General features: G+C 28.7%; 1 protein-coding gene across 1 annotated transcript; it reads right to left on the bottom strand.

The window, feature by feature from the left end:
• Positions 1-10,484: 10,484 nt before the first annotated feature.
• LOC135125365 (protein obstructor-E-like) lies at positions 10,485-17,975 on the bottom strand. Its single transcript, XM_064050892.1, has 5 exons — positions 17,864-17,975; positions 11,309-11,503; positions 11,048-11,254; positions 10,781-10,994; positions 10,485-10,716 (listed from the first exon to the last, which is right to left on the bottom strand). The coding sequence occupies exons 1-5, from the start codon at positions 17,904-17,906 to the stop codon at positions 10,650-10,652; spliced, it is 726 nt and encodes a 241-aa protein (XP_063906962.1). The 5' UTR covers positions 17,907-17,975; the 3' UTR covers positions 10,485-10,649.
• Between the last annotated feature and the right edge of the window lie 3,014 nt (positions 17,976-20,989).

Genomic DNA, 20,989 nt, shown 5'->3' with positions numbered 1-20,989 from the left:
GTTTTTGTCCCTAAATTGACTTAAAAAACACCACAAAGAAACTGGTTTTGGTTGAAAATAAAAAGAAAACAATTTTATGTGTGATAAAAAAATCACATCTTTTTGTGAAAATTGAAAATTTTGACGAATTTTTGGAGAGAAAGTCGGTGCTAAATTTTTTTGGATTTTGAGCTTTTATGATCATTTCAGGCTTGCTTTTGTCTGATTTATTCCAAATTTTGCAAATCTTGACTTGCGGAAAAGTTTTTCATCAAAACCTGAGAAATGTTTGAAAAGAGAAAATTTTAACTTTTGTTCCTGTTGTCATTTTCGTATTTTCATTTTGACTTTGTTGGAAACCTAACAATTGTTAATTTTCTCAGAAAATTTTTGAAACCAAAAATCGAAGATTACTATAATGAAAATAATAAACCATCTTCGAAATTGTTACAGAAAATATTAGAAAATTTTGACGATTTTTTTTCCCTAAATTGACTTAAAAAACGCCACAAAGAAACTGGTTTTCGTTGAAAATAAAAAGAAAACAATTTTATATGTGATACAAAAATCACATCTTTTTGTGAAAATTGAAAATTTTGACGAATTTTTGGAGAGAAAGTCGGTGCTAAATTTTTTTGGATTTTGAGCTTTTATGATAATTTCATTCTTGCTTTTGTCTGATTTTTCAAATTTTGCAAATCTTGACTTGCGGAAAACTTTTTCATCAAAATTTGAGAAATTTTTGAAAAGAGAAAATTTTAACTTTTGTTCCTGTTCTCATTTTCGCATTTTCATTTTGACTTTGTTGGAAACCTAACAATTGTTAATTTTCTCAGAAAATTTTCGAAACCAAAAAAAACCATCTTCGAAATTGTTACAGAAAATATTTTGAAAATTTTGACGTATTTGTTTCCAATTGACTTAAAAAACACCACAAAGAAACTGGTTTTCGTTGAAAATAAAAAGAAAACAATTTTATATGTGATAAAAAATCACATCTTTTTGTGAAAATTGAAAATTTTGACGAATTTTTGGAGAGAAAGTCGGTGCTAAATTTTTTTGGATTTTGAGCTTTTATGATAATTTCAGGCTTGCTTTTGTCTGATTTTTCCAAATTTTGCAAATCTTGACTTGCAGAAAACTTTTTCATCAAAATCTGAGAAATTTTTGAAAAGGGAAAATTTTAACATTTGCTCCTGTTGTCATTTTGGTATTTTCATTTTGACTTTGTTGGAAAGCTAACAATTGTTAATTTTTTCAAAAAATTTTCGAAACCAGAAAAAACCATCTTCGAAATTGTTACAGAAAATATTAGAAAATTTTGACGATTTTTTTTTTCCCAAATTGACTTAAAAAACACCACAAGGAAACTGGTTTTCGTTGAAAATAAAAAGGAAACAATTTTATATTTGATAAAAAAATCACAACTTCTTTTTGTGAAAATTGAAAATTTTGACGAATTTTTGGAGAGAAAGTCGGTGCTAAATTTTTTTGGATTTTGAGATTTTTTGATAATTTCATGCTTGCCTTTGTCTGATTATTCAAATTTTGCAAACTTGACTTGCGGAAAACTTTTTTGAAAATTTTGACGATTTTTTTTCCCCTAAATTGACTTAAAAACCACCACAAAGAAACTGGTTTTCGTTGAAAATAAAAAGAAAACAATTTTATATCTGATAAAAAAGTCACAACATCTTTTTGTGAAAATTGAAAATTTTGACGAATTTTTGGAGAGAAAATCGGTGCTAAATTTTTTTGAATTTTGAGCTTTTATGATAATTTCAGGCTTGCTTTTGTCTGATTTTTCCAAATTTTGCAAATCTTGACTCGCAGAAAACTTTTTCATCAAAATCTGAGAAATTTTTGAAAAGAGAAAATTTTAACATTTGCTCCTGTTGTCATTTTGGTATTTTCATTTTGACTTTGTTGGAAAGCTAACAATTGTTCATTTTTTCAAAAAATTTTCGAAACCAAAAAAAACCATCTTCGAAATTGTTACAGAAAATATTAGCAAATTTTGACGATTTTTTTTCCCCAAATTGACTTAAAAAACACCACAAAGAAACTGATTTTCGTTGAAAATAAAAAGAAAACAATTTTATATGTGATAAAAAAATCACATCTTTTTGTGAAAATTGAAAATTTTGACGAATTTTTGGAGAGAAAGTCGGTGCTAATTTTTTTTCATTTTGTGCTTTTTTGATAATTTCAGGCATGCTTTTGTCTGATTTTTCAAATTTTGCAAATCTTGACTTTCGGAAAACTTTTTCATCAAAACCTGAGAAATTTTTGAAAAGAGAAAATTTTAACTTTTGTTCCTGTTGTCATTTTGGTATTTTCATGTTGACTTTGTTGGAAACCTAACAATTGTTAATTTTCTCAGAAAATTTTCGAAACCAAGAAAAACCATCTTCGAAATTGTTACAGAAAATATTTTGAAAATTTTGACGATTTTTTTTCCTTAAATTGACTTAAAAAACTCCACAAAGAAACTGGTTTTCGTTGAAAATAAAAAGAAAACAATTTTATATGTGATAAAAAAATCACAACATCTTTTTGTGAAAATTGAAAATTTTGACGAATTTTTGGAGAGAAAGTCGGTGCTAAATTTTTTTGGATTTTGAGCTTTTATGATAATTTCAGGCTTGCTTTTGTCTGATTTTTCCAAATTTAGCAAATCTTGACTTGCGGAAAACTTTTTCATCAAAATCTGAGAAATTTTTGAAAAGAGAAAATTTTAACGTTTGTTCCTGTTCTCATTTTCGCATTTTCATTTTGACTTTGTTGGAAACCTAACAATTGTTAATTTTTTCAGAAAATTTTCGAAACCAAAAAAACCATCTTCGAAATTGTTACAGAAAATATTTTGAAAATTTTGACGATTCTTTTTTCCCTAAAGTGACTTAAAAACACCACAAAGAAACTGGTTTTCGTTGAAAATAAAAAGAAAACAATTTTATATGTGAATAAAAAATCACATCTTTTTGTGAAAATTGAAAATTTTGACGAATTTTTGGAGAGAAAGTCGGTGCTAAATTTTTTTGGATTTTAAGCTTTTTTGATAATTTCAGGCTTGCTTTTGTCTGATTTTTCAAATTTTGCAAATCTTGACTTTCAGAAAACTTTTCATCAAAACCTGAGAAATTTTTGAAAAGAGAAAATTTTAACTTTTGTTCCTGTTCTCATTTTCGCATTTTCATTTTGACTTTGTTGGTAAGCTAACAATTGTTGATTTTTTCAGAAAATTTTCGAAACCAAAAAAAACCATCTTCGAAATTATTACAGAAAATATTAGAAAATTTTGACGATTTTTTTTCCCCAAATTGACTTAAAAAACACCACAAAGAAACTGGTTTTCGTTGAAAATAAAAAGAAAACAATTTTATATGTGATAAAAAAATCACATCGTTTTGTGAAAATGTGAAAATTTTGACGAATTTTTGGAAAGTAAGTTGGTGCTAATTTTTCTTTTAATTTTGAGCTTTTATGATAATTTCAGGCTTGCTTTTGTCCGATTTTTCCAAATTTTGTAAATCTTGACCTGCAGAAAACTTTTTCGTCAAAATCTGAGAAATTTTCAAAATGAGAAAATTTTAAGAGTTGTTCCTGTTGTCATTTTGGTATTTTCATTTTGACTTTGTTGGAAATCTAACAACTGTGAAAATTTTGAAAACCAAGTATAGAAAATTACAATAATGACAATAATAAACCAACTGCGAAATTATTTAGCACAGAAAATATTTCGAAAATTTTGATGAATTTTCTTCCTCGATTGACTTAAAAGTACATCGTAAATAAACTGATTTTTGTCGAAGATAAAAAAAAAACAATTTTATATATGATAAAAAGAAATAAATCACATCTTTTTGTAAAAAATTGTAAATTTTGACGCATTTTTGAAAAGTAAATTAGTGCTAACATTTTTGGATTTTGACCATTTATGATAATTTCAGGCTTGCTTTTGTCTGATTTTTCCAAATTTTACAAATCTTGACTTGCGGAAAACTTTTTCATCAAAACCTGAGAAATTTTTGAGAAGAGAAAATTTTAACTTTTGTTCCTGTTGTCATTTTCGTATTTTCATTTTGACTTTGTTGGAAACCTAACAATTGTTAATTTTTTCAGAAAACTTTCGAAACCAATAAAAACCATCTTCGAAATTGTTACAGAAAATATTTTGAAAATTTTGACGATTTTTTTTCCCTAAATTGACTTAAAAAACACCACAAAGAAACTGGTTTTCGTTGAAAACAAAAAGAAAACAATTTTATATGTGATAAAAATATTACATCTTTTTGTGAAAACTGAAAATTTTGACGAATTTTTGGAGAGAAAGTTGGTGCTAAATTTTTTTGGATTTTGAACTTTTATGATAATTTCAGGCTTGCTTTTGTCTGATTTTTCCAAATTCTGCAAATCTTGACTTTCAGAAAACTTTTTCATCAAAATCTGAGAAATTTTTGAAAACAGAAAATTTTAACTTTTGTTCCTGTTCCCATTTTCGCATTTTCATTTTGACTTTGTTGGAAACCTAACAATTGTTAATTTTCTCAGAAAATTTTCGAAACCAAAAAAAACATCTTCGAAATTGTTACAGAAAATATTTTGAAAATTTTGCCGTGTTTTTGTCCCTAAATTGACTTAAAAAACACCACAAAGAAACTGGTTTTGGTTGAAAATAAAAAGAAAACAATTTTATGTGTGATAAAAAAATCACATCTTTTTGTGAAAATTGAAAATTTTGACGAATTTTTGGAGAGAAAGTCGGTGCTAAATTTTTTTGGATTTTGAGCTTTTATGATCATTTCAGGCTTGCTTTTGTCTGATTTATTCCAAATTTTGCAAATCTTGACTTGCGGAAAAGTTTTTCATCAAAACCTGAGAAATGTTTGAAAAGAGAAAATTTTAACTTTTGTTCCTGTTGTCATTTTCGTATTTTCATTTTGACTTTGTTGGAAACCTAACAATTGTTAATTTTCTCAGAAAATTTTTGAAACCAAAAATCGAAGATTACTATAATGAAAATAATAAACCATCTTCGAAATTGTTACAGAAAATATTAGAAAATTTTGACGATTTTTTTTCCCTAAATTGACTTAAAAAACGCCACAAAGAAACTGGTTTTCGTTGAAAATAAAAAGAAAACAATTTTATATGTGATACAAAAATCACATCTTTTTGTGAAAATTGAAAATTTTGACGAATTTTTGGAGAGAAAGTCGGTGCTAAATTTTTTTGGATTTTGAGCTTTTATGATAATTTCATTCTTGCTTTTGTCTGATTTTTCAAATTTTGCAAATCTTGACTTGCGGAAAACTTTTTCATCAAAATTTGAGAAATTTTTGAAAAGAGAAAATTTTAACTTTTGTTCCTGTTCTCATTTTCGCATTTTCATTTTGACTTTGTTGGAAACCTAACAATTGTTAATTTTCTCAGAAAATTTTCGAAACCAAAAAAAACCATCTTCGAAATTGTTACAGAAAATATTTTGAAAATTTTGACGTATTTGTTTCCAATTGACTTAAAAAACACCACAAAGAAACTGGTTTTCGTTGAAAATAAAAAGAAAACAATTTTATATGTGATAAAAAATCACATCTTTTTGTGAAAATTGAAAATTTTGACGAATTTTTGGAGAGAAAGTCGGTGCTAAATTTTTTTGGATTTTGAGCTTTTATGATAATTTCAGGCTTGCTTTTGTCTGATTTTTCCAAATTTTGCAAATCTTGACTTGCAGAAAACTTTTTCATCAAAATCTGAGAAATTTTTGAAAAGGGAAAATTTTAACATTTGCTCCTGTTGTCATTTTGGTATTTTCATTTTGACTTTGTTGGAAAGCTAACAATTGTTAATTTTTTCAAAAAATTTTCGAAACCAGAAAAAACCATCTTCGAAATTGTTACAGAAAATATTAGAAAATTTTGACGATTTTTTTTTTCCCAAATTGACTTAAAAAACACCACAAGGAAACTGGTTTTCGTTGAAAATAAAAAGGAAACAATTTTATATTTGATAAAAAAATCACAACTTCTTTTTGTGAAAATTGAAAATTTTGACGAATTTTTGGAGAGAAAGTCGGTGCTAAATTTTTTTGGATTTTGAGATTTTTTGATAATTTCATGCTTGCCTTTGTCTGATTATTCAAATTTTGCAAACTTGACTTGCGGAAAACTTTTTTGAAAATTTTGACGATTTTTTTTCCCCTAAATTGACTTAAAAACCACCACAAAGAAACTGGTTTTCGTTGAAAATAAAAAGAAAACAATTTTATATCTGATAAAAAAGTCACAACATCTTTTTGTGAAAATTGAAAATTTTGACGAATTTTTGGAGAGAAAATCGGTGCTAAATTTTTTTGAATTTTGAGCTTTTATGATAATTTCAGGCTTGCTTTTGTCTGATTTTTCCAAATTTTGCAAATCTTGACTCGCAGAAAACTTTTTCATCAAAATCTGAGAAATTTTTGAAAAGAGAAAATTTTAACATTTGCTCCTGTTGTCATTTTGGTATTTTCATTTTGACTTTGTTGGAAAGCTAACAATTGTTCATTTTTTCAAAAAATTTTCGAAACCAAAAAAAACCATCTTCGAAATTGTTACAGAAAATATTAGCAAATTTTGACGATTTTTTTTCCCCAAATTGACTTAAAAAACACCACAAAGAAACTGATTTTCGTTGAAAATAAAAAGAAAACAATTTTATATGTGATAAAAAAATCACATCTTTTTGTGAAAATTGAAAATTTTGACGAATTTTTGGAGAGAAAGTCGGTGCTAATTTTTTTTCATTTTGAGCTTTTTTGATAATTTCAGGCATGCTTTTGTCTGATTTTTCAAATTTTGCAAATCTTGACTTTCGGAAAACTTTTTCATCAAAACCTGAGAAATTTTTGAAAAGAGAAAATTTTAACTTTTGTTCCTGTTGTCATTTTGGTATTTTCATGTTGACTTTGTTGGAAACCTAACAATTGTTAATTTTCTCAGAAAATTTTCGAAACCAAGAAAAACCATCTTCGAAATTGTTACAGAAAATATTTTGAAAATTTTGACGATTTTTTTTCCTTAAATTGACTTAAAAAACTCCACAAAGAAACTGGTTTTCGTTGAAAATAAAAAGAAAACAATTTTATATGTGATAAAAAAATCACAACATCTTTTTGTGAAAATTGAAAATTTTGACGAATTTTTGGAGAGAAAGTCGGTGCTAAATTTTTTTGGATTTTGAGCTTTTATGATAATTTCAGGCTTGCTTTTGTCTGATTTTTCCAAATTTAGCAAATCTTGACTTGCGGAAAACTTTTTCATCAAAATCTGAGAAATTTTTGAAAAGAGAAAATTTTAACGTTTGTTCCTGTTCTCATTTTCGCATTTTCATTTTGACTTTGTTGGAAACCTAACAATTGTTAATTTTTTCAGAAAATTTTCGAAACCAAAAAAACCATCTTCGAAATTGTTACAGAAAATATTTTGAAAATTTTGACGATTCTTTTTTCCCTAAAGTGACTTAAAAACACCACAAAGAAACTGGTTTTCGTTGAAAATAAAAAGAAAACAATTTTATATGTGAATAAAAAATCACAACATCTTTTTGTGAAAATTGAAAATTTTGACGAATTTTTGGAGAGAAAGTCGGTGCTAAATTTTTTTGGATTTTAAGCTTTTTTGATAATTTCAGGCTTGCTTTTGTCTGATTTTTCAAATTTTGCAAATCTTGACTTTCAGAAAACTTTTCATCAAAACCTGAGAAATTTTTGAAAAGAGAAAATTTTAACTTTTGTTCCTGTTCTCATTTTCGCATTTTCATTTTGACTTTGTTGGTAAGCTAACAATTGTTGATTTTTTCAGAAAATTTTCGAAACCAAAAAAAACCATCTTCGAAATTATTACAGAAAATATTAGAAAATTTTGACGATTTTTTTTCCCCAAATTGACTTAAAAAACACCACAAAGAAACTGGTTTTCGTTGAAAATAAAAAGAAAACAATTTTATATGTGATAAAAAAATCACATCGTTTTGTGAAAATGTGAAAATTTTGACGAATTTTTGGAAAGTAAGTTGGTGCTAATTTTTCTTTTAATTTTGAGCTTTTATGATAATTTCAGGCTTGCTTTTGTCCGATTTTTCCAAATTTTGTAAATCTTGACCTGCAGAAAACTTTTTCGTCAAAATCTGAGAAATTTTCAAAATGAGAAAATTTTAAGAGTTGTTCCTGTTGTCATTTTGGTATTTTCATTTTGACTTTGTTGGAAATCTAACAACTGTGAAAATTTTGAAAACCAAGTATAGAAAATTACAATAATGACAATAATAAACCAACTGCGAAATTATTTAGCACAGAAAATATTTCGAAAATTTTGATGAATTTTCTTCCTCGATTGACTTAAAAGTACATCGTAAATAAACTGATTTTTGTCGAAGATAAAAAAAAAACAATTTTATATATGATAAAAAGAAATAAATCACATCTTTTTGTAAAAAATTGTAAATTTTGACGCATTTTTGAAAAGTAAATTAGTGCTAACATTTTTGGATTTTGACCATTTATGATAATTTCAGGCTTGCTTTTGTCTGATTTTTCCAAATTTTACAAATCTTGACTTGCGGAAAACTTTTTCATCAAAACCTGAGAAATTTTTGAGAAGAGAAAATTTTAACTTTTGTTCCTGTTGTCATTTTCGTATTTTCATTTTGACTTTGTTGGAAACCTAACAATTGTTAATTTTTTCAGAAAACTTTCGAAACCAATAAAAACCATCTTCGAAATTGTTACAGAAAATATTTTGAAAATTTTGACGATTTTTTTTCCCTAAATTGACTTAAAAAACACCACAAAGAAACTGGTTTTCGTTGAAAACAAAAAGAAAACAATTTTATATGTGATAAAAATATTACATCTTTTTGTGAAAACTGAAAATTTTGACGAATTTTTGGAGAGAAAGTTGGTGCTAAATTTTTTTGGATTTTGAACTTTTATGATAATTTCAGGCTTGCTTTTGTCTGATTTTTCCAAATTCTGCAAATCTTGACTTTCAGAAAACTTTTTCATCAAAATCTGAGAAATTTTTGAAAACAGAAAATTTTAACTTTTGTTCCTGTTCCCATTTTCGCATTTTCATTTTGACTTTGTTGGAAACCTAACAATTGTTAATTTTCTCAGAAAATTTTCGAAACCAAAAAAAACATCTTCGAAATTGTTACAGAAAATATTTTGAAAATTTTGCCGTGTTTTTGTCCCTAAATTGACTTAAAAAACACCACAAAGAAACTGGTTTTGGTTGAAAATAAAAAGAAAACAATTTTATGTGTGATAAAAAAATCACATCTTTTTGTGAAAATTGAAAATTTTGACGAATTTTTGGAGAGAAAGTCGGTGCTAAATTTTTTTGGATTTTGAGCTTTTATGATCATTTCAGGCTTGCTTTTGTCTGATTTATTCCAAATTTTGCAAATCTTGACTTGCGGAAAAGTTTTTCATCAAAACCTGAGAAATGTTTGAAAAGAGAAAATTTTAACTTTTGTTCCTGTTGTCATTTTCGTATTTTCATTTTGACTTTGTTGGAAACCTAACAATTGTTAATTTTCTCAGAAAATTTTTGAAACCAAAAATCGAAGATTACTATAATGAAAATAATAAACCATCTTCGAAATTGTTACAGAAAATATTAGAAAATTTTGACGATTTTTTTTCCCTAAATTGACTTAAAAAACGCCACAAAGAAACTGGTTTTCGTTGAAAATAAAAAGAAAACAATTTTATATGTGATACAAAAATCACATCTTTTTGTGAAAATTGAAAATTTTGACGAATTTTTGGAGAGAAAGTCGGTGCTAAATTTTTTTGGATTTTGAGCTTTTATGATAATTTCATTCTTGCTTTTGTCTGATTTTTCAAATTTTGCAAATCTTGACTTGCGGAAAACTTTTTCATCAAAATTTGAGAAATTTTTGAAAAGAGAAAATTTTAACTTTTGTTCCTGTTCTCATTTTCGCATTTTCATTTTGACTTTGTTGGAAACCTAACAATTGTTAATTTTCTCAGAAAATTTTCGAAACCAAAAAAAACCATCTTCGAAATTGTTACAGAAAATATTTTGAAAATTTTGACGTTTTTTTTTCCAATTGACTTAAAAAACACCACAAAGAAACTGGTTTTCGTTGAAAATAAAAAGAAAACAATTTTATATGTGATGAAAAATCACATCTTTTTGTGAAAATTGAAAATTTTGACGAATTTTTGGAGAGAAAGTCGGTGCTAAATTTTTCAAAATATTTTGTTCCTGTGACCATTTTGGTGTTTCCTTTTTGGGTTTATTGGAAAGTCAACACTGCTAATTATCTCAAAGAAATTTAAAAACAAAGACCAGAAGATTACAATAGTAGTAATAATAATAATAATCATAATCATAATACCTTCCGAAATTATTACAGAAAATATTTAGAAAATTTTGACGAATTTTTGCTTCTCGTGAAGAAACTAGTTTTAGTCATAAATAAAAAAAACTTAGTAATATGTGAATAAAAATCACACCATTTTTGTCTTTATTTGCCACCACGTATACATCAAATTCCAATTTGTCGATATACATAGTGACCACACAACAAAAACTCCAAAACAAACATACCAATACAAAATAATTTACACACTAGATACAGTAAAAAAAGAACCATTCTTAGGCACTTCGCTTGACCTTTTTGCTTGGCTTGGCGGCTGTGGGTTCATCCTTGTACCAGTCCTCGCTAGAAAAACAAAACAAAACAAAAATAAATAAAAAACACAACAAAAAATTGTTTGTGAACCCACCATCCAGGTACATTTTCGGGGGCATCGCACCGCTGGCTCTCCTCATTGTAGACCTCTCCAACTTGACAACCCAGATCTCTGGGCTCCTGCCCATTCAGACACACGTAGAACCTCTGGCAGTCGGTGGGATGGGCGTATTTTGGGTGCACGACGAGCTGACCATTGGCGTCAGTCTGGCCCTCTTTGGGACACTCAAAACCGTCCTTGAGTTTGTCTGAAATAAAATGTTTGAAAAATTTTCACTCAATAACGTCAAAAATCGCCTACTTGTGACATCCTTGTTGCATCCTTGCCTTCCTGCCGCATCCGGCCAGACGCAAGTTCCGGTGAATTCGTCGAAATGGAGCCCCGCAGTGCACGTGATTTCCGTATGTTCACCTTCAATGCAGTTGTAGAACTTGTTGCAGACCGCTGGGTCCGGGTGGGCGAAGAATCCGTTTCTTCGTGGGCAGTAGTTGTTGGGTTTTGGAGGTTCTAGACAAGAAAAAACTCAATAAACACAACAATAATAAAGTTAATGCGACTTACGCAGATCCGTCCTGTCTCCGCAGTCCACGTTGAACGGTTGATCGCACTTGTTAATTTTGCGGATCAATGGGTCGAAAACCAGCCCATCTGGGCAGAGTTTTTCCACGGCGATCCCGTCGTCACATTGGTAGAATTTGTCGCATTGTCTGGAATCCTCGTACTGGCCGTCTTTAGGGGGGCATTTGAACTGGGCGTCTGGGGAATAATGCAGACTGGATTAAAACAAGGGAATTTTTTGAGTTCTTTGACCATGGTGGGTATTTGTCAATGCCAACCAGAAGAAATGTGCAGAAATATTTCAAACGGATTAATTTATTGCGGTTTGAAGGTTGTTTGGGACAACTTTCAGTTACTTTCCATTTGAGGTAAAATAATGGCATTGATTCGAACGGGTGAAAATTTCGGATATTATTTATGTCGGGTTTGTGAAACCAGAAGAGATTCTTTTTAACCACAAAATTGACTTTTCATAGAATGGGCAAAGGGCAAGTCAAAAATTTCCAAAATTAGAATAGAAACAAAAAAGAAAACATTCATTTGTAAAATATTCGAAAAGTTTCGAAAAATAAGACATGTGAGGAGTTTCTAGAAACAGAATTAGAGAACAATTATGTTAGCATAAGATTCAGAATATTTAATGTACTCGTAAAAATATACAAAACATCCATTCACACACGGCAAAACAAATTCTGCAGAACTTGATCTAGATCTAGAAAATAAAACATTTAATTCTAGTGCTGCATCTTGAATGAAACTAATTCTATTAATTTAACAATAATTTTTAAAGATAAAATATCTAAAGGAATTTTGGAAACTTCAGACACTACATTTCAAAAATCAATAATCTATATCTAGAAGAAACAAAATGGGAAGAAACCACACAATAATAATAAAAAATGTAGAATTTTCGAATAAAGATCTAGAGGATCTTGACAAAACACCACACTTGAAACAAATGAAGAAATTTCAGTCTAGTTTGAAGAGTCTTTAATACAAAAATTGAAAATTTTAGAATTAAATAGATTGAGAAGAATCTATAACCAAGAGGAGAAAGATAGATATAGAGTAGTTTTTTTACACTTATAGCACATAATAAAGATCTTCAATGTCAGACTGAAATATAAATAAAATATTTAGAACACATACATAGATGAAGTTTTTGTCTAGAATAAGTCCAACGATGTTAATCTAAGAATAAATTGGGTAAACAAATCTACCGAAAGTACTAACTCCCAAGCAGAAAGAGAGATATTTCGATCTAGATCTAGTTTAAAGCAGCTTCTATAAATTCTTGTTATAAGAATTTATAGAAGAGGGAAAATCGAGTTTCAGAAAGTGGAACAAATACCGATCAAATAGACGAAATGTCTTTAGGTTTAAAATACATAATTTAATTCTAGAAAAAATAAAATGGGATGAAATCCCATGATAATAATAAATATAGAACTTTCGAAAAAGATAACTTCTAGATGATCTTGCCAGAAAAGCGTAAAGTAACATAAAACACTTGAAAAAAATTAAGAAATGTCAGTCTAGTTTGAAGAGTCTTTAATACAGAAATATAAAATTTAGATTGACAAGAATCTATAGAAAAGAGGAAAAAAGATATATGTATATAGAATAGATTTTTTATACTTAAAGTACATAATAAAGATTTTCAAAGTCAGAATGAAATGTAAATGAAGCACTTAGAACACATAGATGAAGTTTTTGTCTAGAATAAATGCAGCTATCTTAATCTAGAAAAAAAAAATGAGTAAAAAAATCAATCGAGAGTACTCACTCCCAGGCAAAAAAAGAAAGAGAATATTCCGATCTAGATCTAGTTTAAAGTAGCTTCTATAGATACCTATCGAACAGATGAAAATATGTTTGGGTTTAAAATTAGTGACTTAATTTTTAAAATTAGATTGAAAGGAAAAAATGAAGAAAGTTCAGTCTAGTTTGAAGAGTCTTTAATATAGAATTAGAAAATTTAGATTGAGAAGTATCTGTAGCAAAGAGGAAAGAAATATATAGAATAGGTTTTTTTTCTACTTAGACAATATAATTTAAGATCTTCGAAGTCAGAATGACATAAAAATGAATTATTTATAGCTTTTAGATGAAGTTTTTGCCTAGAATAAGTTCAGCTATGTTAGTCTAAAAGAAGCACTCATTACTAGTCAGAAAAGAACAAGATTTCGCTCTAGTTGTAGTTCAAAGCAGAAGAAAATTTATATTGTAATAATCTACAGAAGAGAAGAAAAATGGAATTTCAGAAAATAGAATAGATATAGACTAGAAGAAATGTCTTTCAGCTTGGAATTCATAACCTAATTTCTAAAGTTAGAATGAAAGGAAAATGGAACAAAATTTAAATTTAATGCTAGATCTAGAATGAAACTAATGCCATTAATCTAAGAAAAGAGTTTCAAAAACTAAAATATCTAAAGAAATTAGTTTTAGGAGCTTCAAAAACAACATTCGGAAAATCAGTCATTTAGATCTAGAAGAAAGAAAGTGGGAAGAAACGATACAACAAAAGAAAACTATATTTTTCGAAAAACATGAGATCTAGATGATCTTGACAGAACAGTATAAAGTAAAAAAATGAAAAAAATCATTCTAGTTTGAGGCGTCTTTAAGACAGCAATAGAAAATTTAGATTGAGAAAAATCTGTAGAAAAGAGGAAAGAAATATAGATAGATATAGAATTCAGATCTTAAAAAGAATGAAATGAAATTGAGAAATCATAGATAAAGTTTTTGTTTAGAGTAAGTTCAGCTATGTTAATCTAAAAAAAGGGGTAGAAAAAGCAGCTTCTAGAAATTAAGTAGCAGAAAATTTTTGTTATAAGAATCTATAGAGGCGAAGAAAGATCGAGTTTCAGAAAATAGAACAGATACGTATCGAATAGCTGAAATCTCTTTGGCTTTAAAATTCGTAACTTAATTTCTAAAATTAGACTGAAAGGAAAATGAAACAGAATCTAAATTTAGTGCTAGATTTAGAATGGAACTGTTTCTATTAATCGAAGAACAGGCGTTCCAAAAAGTAAAATATCTAAAGAAATTTTGGAAGTTGCGAAAACACGCTCGAAAAATTAGTAATCTATCTCTACAAAAAATAAAAGAAATCACATGATAATAATTAATGTATAATTTTCGAAAAATATGAATTCTAGGTGATGTCGACAGAACAGTGCATAGCAGCTTCTACAATTTCAATAGCAGAAAATTTATATTGTAATAATCTAAAAAAAATGAGTTTCAGAAAATAGAATATATATAGAATAGAAGAAACATGGAAAAGTTAGAATGAAAGAAACATGAAGCAAGATCTAAATTTAGATAATAATAGATCTAGAATGACTCTAATTCTACTAATCTAAGAAAGAGGTTTCAAAAACTAAAATATCTAAAGAAACTAGTTTTGAGAGTTTCAAAAACAGCATTCGGAAAATTAGTAATTTAGATCTAGTGGGAAGAGGAGTCTTTAGATCAGCAATAGAAAATTTAGATTGAGAAAAAGCTGTAGGAAAGAGGAAAGCCGGATAGATATAGAATAGAATTTTTTCTACTGAGAGCAAAGCAAAGTCAAAATGAAATTGAAATGAAGTATTTATAAGTCATAGATGAAGCTTTTGTCAAGAATAAGTCCCATGTTAATCTAAAAAAAGAGCAAAAAAGCTGTCGAAAATACCCACTCCCAATCAGAGAAAGAAACAGAAGATTTCGATCTAAATCTAGTTCAAATCAGCTTCTAGAAATGCAGTAGCAGAAAATGTATATTATCGAAATCTTCACAGTAAAATTTTTAGAATATAGAACAGATATAGAAGAGATGAAATATAAATAAGAAATAATTTCTTAAGTTGGGGTGAAAGAAAAATGGAACAAAATTTAAATTTAATAATAGTCCTCGAATGAAACTAATTTCATTCATCTAAGAAAGGAGTTTCAAAAAGAAAAATATGTTTGGGAGTTCCAAAAACAGCCTTCGGAAAATCAGTAATTTAGATCTAGAAGAAACAGAATGGGAAGAAACTGCATAACAGTAAGAAAACTAGAATTTTCGAAAAATATAAGATCTAGATGATCTTAACAGGACAGTGATAAAAATACTTAAAACACTTTGAAAATATGAAAAAAATTTAGTCTAGTTTGAAAAGCATTTTTTCAGTCAGAATGAAATTGAAATGAAGTATTTATAACTTACAGATGAAGTTTTGGTCTAAAATAAGTCCAGCTATGTTAATCTAAAGAAAAAGAGTAAAAAAATATGACGAAAGTACTCATTTCCACTCAGAAAAACAAATAGAAGGTTTCAATCTAAATCTAGGTCAAAGCAGCTTCTAGAAATTCAGTAGTAAAAAAATTATATTATAAGAATCTGTAAAGGAGAAGAGAAGAAGGATTGAGTTTCAGAAAATAGAACAGATATAGATTAGATGACGTGTCTGTCAGCTTGAAATTTATAACTTAATTTCTGAAGTTAGAATGAAAGGAAAATGTAACAAAATTTTAATTTAATGCTAGATCTAGAATGAAACTAATGTCATTAATCTAAGAAAGAAGTTTCAAGAACTAAAATATCTAAAGAAATTAGTTTTGAGAGTTTCAAAAACAGCATTCCGAAAATTAGTAATTTAGATCTAGTGGCAAGGGGAGTCTTTAGATCAGCAATAGAAAATTTGGATTGAGAAAAAGCTGTAGGAAAGAGGAAAGCCGGATAGATATATAATAGAATTTTTTCTACTGAGAGCAAAGCAAAGTCGAAATGAAATTGAAATGAAGTATTTATAAGTCATAGATGAAGTTTTTGTCAAGAATAAGTCCCATGTTAATCTGAAAAAAGAGCAAAAAAGCTGTCGAAAATACCCACTCCCAATCAGAGAAAGAAATCTAGATCAAATCAGCTGCTAGAAATGCAGTAGCAGAAAATGTATATTATCGAAATCTACATAGTAAAATTTTTAGAATATAGAACAGATATAGAACAGATGAAATATAAATAAGAAATAATTTCGTAAGTTGGGGTGAAAGCAAAATGGAACAAAATTTAAATTTAATAATAGTCCTAGAATGAAACTAATTTCATTAATCTAAGAAAGGAGTTTCAAAAAGAAAAATATGTTTGGGAGTTGCAAAAAACAGCATTCGGAAAATCAGTGATCTAGATCTAGAAGAAACAGAATGGGAAGAAACTGCATAACAGTAAGAAAACTAGAATTTTCGAAAAATATGAGATCTAGATGATCTTGACAGAACAGTGATAAAGATAAAACACTTTGAAAATATAAAAAAAAATTAGTCTAGTTTGAAAAGCATTTTTTTTTTATATAGAGCACATAATTTAAGATTTTCAAGTCAGAATGAAATTGAAATAAAATATTTGGAACTTACAGATGAAGATTTGGTCTAGAATAATTCCATCTATGTTAATCTAAAGAAAAAGAGTAGAAAAACATGACAAAAGTACCCATTTCCACTCAGAAAAACAAATAGAAGGTTTCGATCTAAATCTAGGTCAAAGCAGCTTCTAGAAATTCAGTAGCAGAAAATTTATATTATAAGAATCTATAAAGGAGAAGAGAAGAAAGATTGATTTTCAGAAAATAGAACAGATATAATTTAATGCTAAATCTAGAATGAAACTAATGTCATTAATCTAAGAAAGACGTTTCAAAAACTAAAATATCTAAAGAAATTAGTTTTGGGAGTTTCAAAAACAACATTCGGAAAATCAGTAATTTAAGTTTCAAGTGTTTGAAAATCACAGAAATGTTTAGAGTGTAAAGAGGTTTATACACAAAATTTTAAAATTAGAAGATATGTGTGAATGTAGAAGAAATAAGCTTTAATTCATCTATATCTACGGAAACAGAGAATGTTAGCTGAAATTAGAAATGGGTACTGCTTTATTAGAATTTTTATTTTAACTGCTGCGAAGTCTCGATTTCATCTAAACGTATTGACCTTTGGAAATATTTTCAAATTTTTTTACATTTCAAAATTTTCATTTTTTTTAATTTTACAAAAACGACGTTATGTTTTTGGAAATTTTTCGCAAGATGAGTTTTATTTATTTCCAACAAAAAAGTTAAAGAATTAGCATCATAGCAAGTAAGTGTGAGGAAAAGTGTGACTTTAAAATTTAGAAGTGTCAAGAAACTAGAAACGATTCAGAACAAACAGTCGTAAAAAAATCACTTTCGTAATAACAAGATGTAGACCACAACCCGAAAAAAATTTAGCCACCAGGGTCAATCATGACGTCATCATAATTTTTCCGAAAAGCATTAGCACGTTCCATAGAACCCAAAACCCCTAACAAAGCCCAAACCACCTTTTCGCAAACCTTTCCACTCCCAGCCGTTCCACGCCGAACCGGTCAACGTGTCAGTCCTGAAAGTGAAAGGCAGAAAGTTTTGTAACCCGTATCCATCATCAGTGCACTCAAAACCCAAAAATCCGTCAAAATGCACGAATTACCGAACCGCTTTCTCTTTCTCAGTTTCCTCAAGTTTTTCACCAGGAAACCCCCAAAAAGAATTAGAAAGTCATACTTACTGGCCGCCGTAACTAGCACTAACGTAACAAATGCAAATATCATAGCTGATTTGAATTCGAGATTTTTTTTTCTAAGTACCTCGGACGAAAACGGACTAAGACTGCACGTCCAAGTCGAGGTACCTTTATTTAAGAACTCGCGCCGTGTCGCACAACCATTCACTCGATATGGGACGAATCTTTATGGGTTAGTGGTTTCCACTGGTACACTGCAATCCCCACCCAGAATGAAATATTTAACCTTTGCAGATTCTTCGGTAAAGTACGAGAAAAGATTTTTGATTTGGTAAAGGTCAGAGGGGTTTGGGGTACAGGTTTCTTGAAAGAGGGGTGATGGGTAAGGGGGATGGGACGCCCCTGTTCAGGAATTCGGAAAGTGCATCAAAAACTCATTTCTATTAATACCCAGCCTGTGGCTATCATGTAATGGATAGAATTTTAAACAGTCGCTTACCATGGGTAATAATAGGTGCTTATGTAAAGGTGAATACGCGACAAAGAACTTCTACGTCTGTACAATTTTCCAAAATCGCTTCTAGATCTAGATGCTGAAAGCGCCTCCACCCGTGCGCCACTGCCTCTTACCCAACACCCATTTCCACCCATCCGCCCATAAATCAACCCACAGATCGCTTCCGAACATCTCCACGTCAACTGCATACGCAAATCGTGGAAACTTCCACTTTCTGGTCGTTGACATTTCGCACTTTATTGCACGTATGTTGCAATTTTTTTTCGATGACCCTTTTCCTCTCACGAAAATGTTTTTCTTAGCTCGAAGACGTAATCGATCGGACGAAATATTAATTATTAGGAGTGTTCCATATACCTATATAACTTTCACATGTTATCATTGAGTGAAAGTCGAATTAGTCCCAAACATCTCAGGCGTTACGTAATCCGTCTGCAGAAATCCGAGTGTTGGATGTGTTGAACAAAAGCAAAAGTTTTCGGGAAAAAAGACATTAAAGGTTGAATCTAAATGCGTTTTGTCAATGAAGAATGTTACTTTCACTGACATTTCGAGGATTTTGTTTTTTTCCATTTTGGACTACTTCTTGCATTCATGAGTTGAACGTTTTCGGTGCAGCAAGGTTAAGCAACAAAACAATCGCAGCTTCAAGTACAAGGTCGGGTTTGGAATTCTTGGGCGAAAAATGGATTTTTTGTTGGTTGGAATGGAGGCGTTGTTACGAAAATGGCCTGAAAATGGTAATTAGGTAACGATTTCGGTGTAAAATTTGGAATTTAGAGACATTGAAGGTCTTCTTCGAATGTGTGGAAACGTGGAGTCATGAAACATGAGCTTGTGGTAATTAGGTGCTGGATGTTTTGCAAAGGTTTTGTCCGGAGGCACTTGCTGTAATAGTGTTAAGTTCATTTGTGTATCTCGCAAACAGAAATTAATTCCAGATATTTATAGCCCCAGGATTTTGATTCAGTTTTCACAAAGTTTTGGTCTATTTTCAAGTGCTAACTGGTGTTGGATATTTTACGATTCTTTCGGATTTTCAAATTGTTTTAAGATTTATTTGTCCCGGTTTTCGCGTTTTGTTCACTTTCACCCTTCTTTATCTAGATTCTTTAACAACTTCTATGTAGTTTTTGCTTCTGTTGTGCATTAGGTTCTATCGTTCTTTCATTTCATATGCTCTTTTTATTTATTCTTTGTGTCCTGTCTTTTCTGTCTTCTTTGTCTTCTATATGTCGCCTATTATTTGTTAATACAAATATCTCATTTTCTCGTTGTAAATTTACAATTTATTTTCGTTTCGACACATTAAAAAAAATTTGTATTGAATTTTTATCCTAGACTCGAGATTTTTGGACAAAAAATTAAAAGTGTGTAACAATTTTTTGATTTCTCAGTTTTTCGAATTTTCGATTACTCAATTTTCGATATTTCAGTTTTGAGATTTTTCAGTTCCTCTATTTTTCGAATTTTCCATTTCTTGATTTTTTTATTTTTCGAATTTTCGATTTTTGATTTCATTTTTGAAATTTTCCAATTTTTCGGTTCTTCAATTTTTTTGGACTTTTCGATTTTCCGATTTCTTGAATTCACGATATCTGATTTTTGGAGTTATTGATTTTTCAATTTTTCGATTTTTCAGTTTTGGGATTTTCCAGCTTTTCGTTTTTTCAATCTTTCTTCGATTTTTCAATTTTTCAATTTTTTATTTTTTCGATATTTCAGTTTATGGACTTTTTAATAGTTCGATTTTCAAATTATCGATTTTTCGAATTCTCAATTTTTTTCTATTTCGATCTTTAAATTTTTTAATGTTTTCATGTTTAATTTTTCCGATTTTCCATTTTTTCAGTTTTTGGGCCCTCTAAATTTTCGGTTATTCAATTTCTCTATTAACCGATTTTTTGATTTTTTGATTTCTCGATTTTTCGATTTTTTTAATTTCTCATTTCTCGATATCTCCACTTTTTAGTGTGTCAATTTCTTGACTTCTAATTTTTTTATTTTTGGGGTTTTTGATTTTTCAATTTTTCGGTTTTTCAATTTTGGGATTTTTCAATTTTTCAGTTTTTCAATTTTTTTTCGATTTTTCAATTTTTGATTTTTTTTATTTTTTCGATATTGTAGTTTCTGAATTTTTTAATAGTTCGATTATAACTAACTTTAAATTTTTCTATTTCTTGATTTTTCATTATTTCGATTTTTAATTTTTTTAATGTTTCTATTTTTAATTTTTCTTTTTGGTGTTTCGATTTCTTGACTTCTCAATTTCTCAATTTTTCGATTTTTCAATTTTTCAATTTCTGACGTTCGTAAATTTTCGATTTCTTTTTCAGTTTCTCGATTAATCGATTTTTCGGTATTCCAGTTTTCAGCTTTTTGATTTTTCGAGTTTCTGATTTTTCAATTTTTCCATTTTTCAGTTTTGGGATTTTTCAATTTTTTAGTTTTGGGATTTTTTCAGTTTTTTAGTTCTTCAATTTTTCTTCCATTTTTCAATTTTTCGGTTTTTCAATTTTGGGATTTTTCATATTTTTCAGTTCTTCAATTTTTCTTCGATTTTTCAATTTTTCGATTTTTTTTATTTTTTCGATATTGTAGTTTATGAATTTTTTAATAGTTCGATTTTTGAACTATAAATTTTTCGATTTCTT

Source organism: Zophobas morio, unplaced genomic scaffold (assembly GCF_036711695.1).
Source record: "Zophobas morio isolate AGI-343-1 ecotype UQ-CSIRO unplaced genomic scaffold, CSIRO_AGI_Zmor_V1 ptg000008l, whole genome shotgun sequence".
Taxonomy (NCBI): Eukaryota; Metazoa; Arthropoda; class Insecta; order Coleoptera; family Tenebrionidae; genus Zophobas; species Zophobas morio.
The sequence above is the reverse complement of the archived record's forward strand: the minus strand, read 5'-3'. Positions and strand labels throughout refer to the sequence as shown.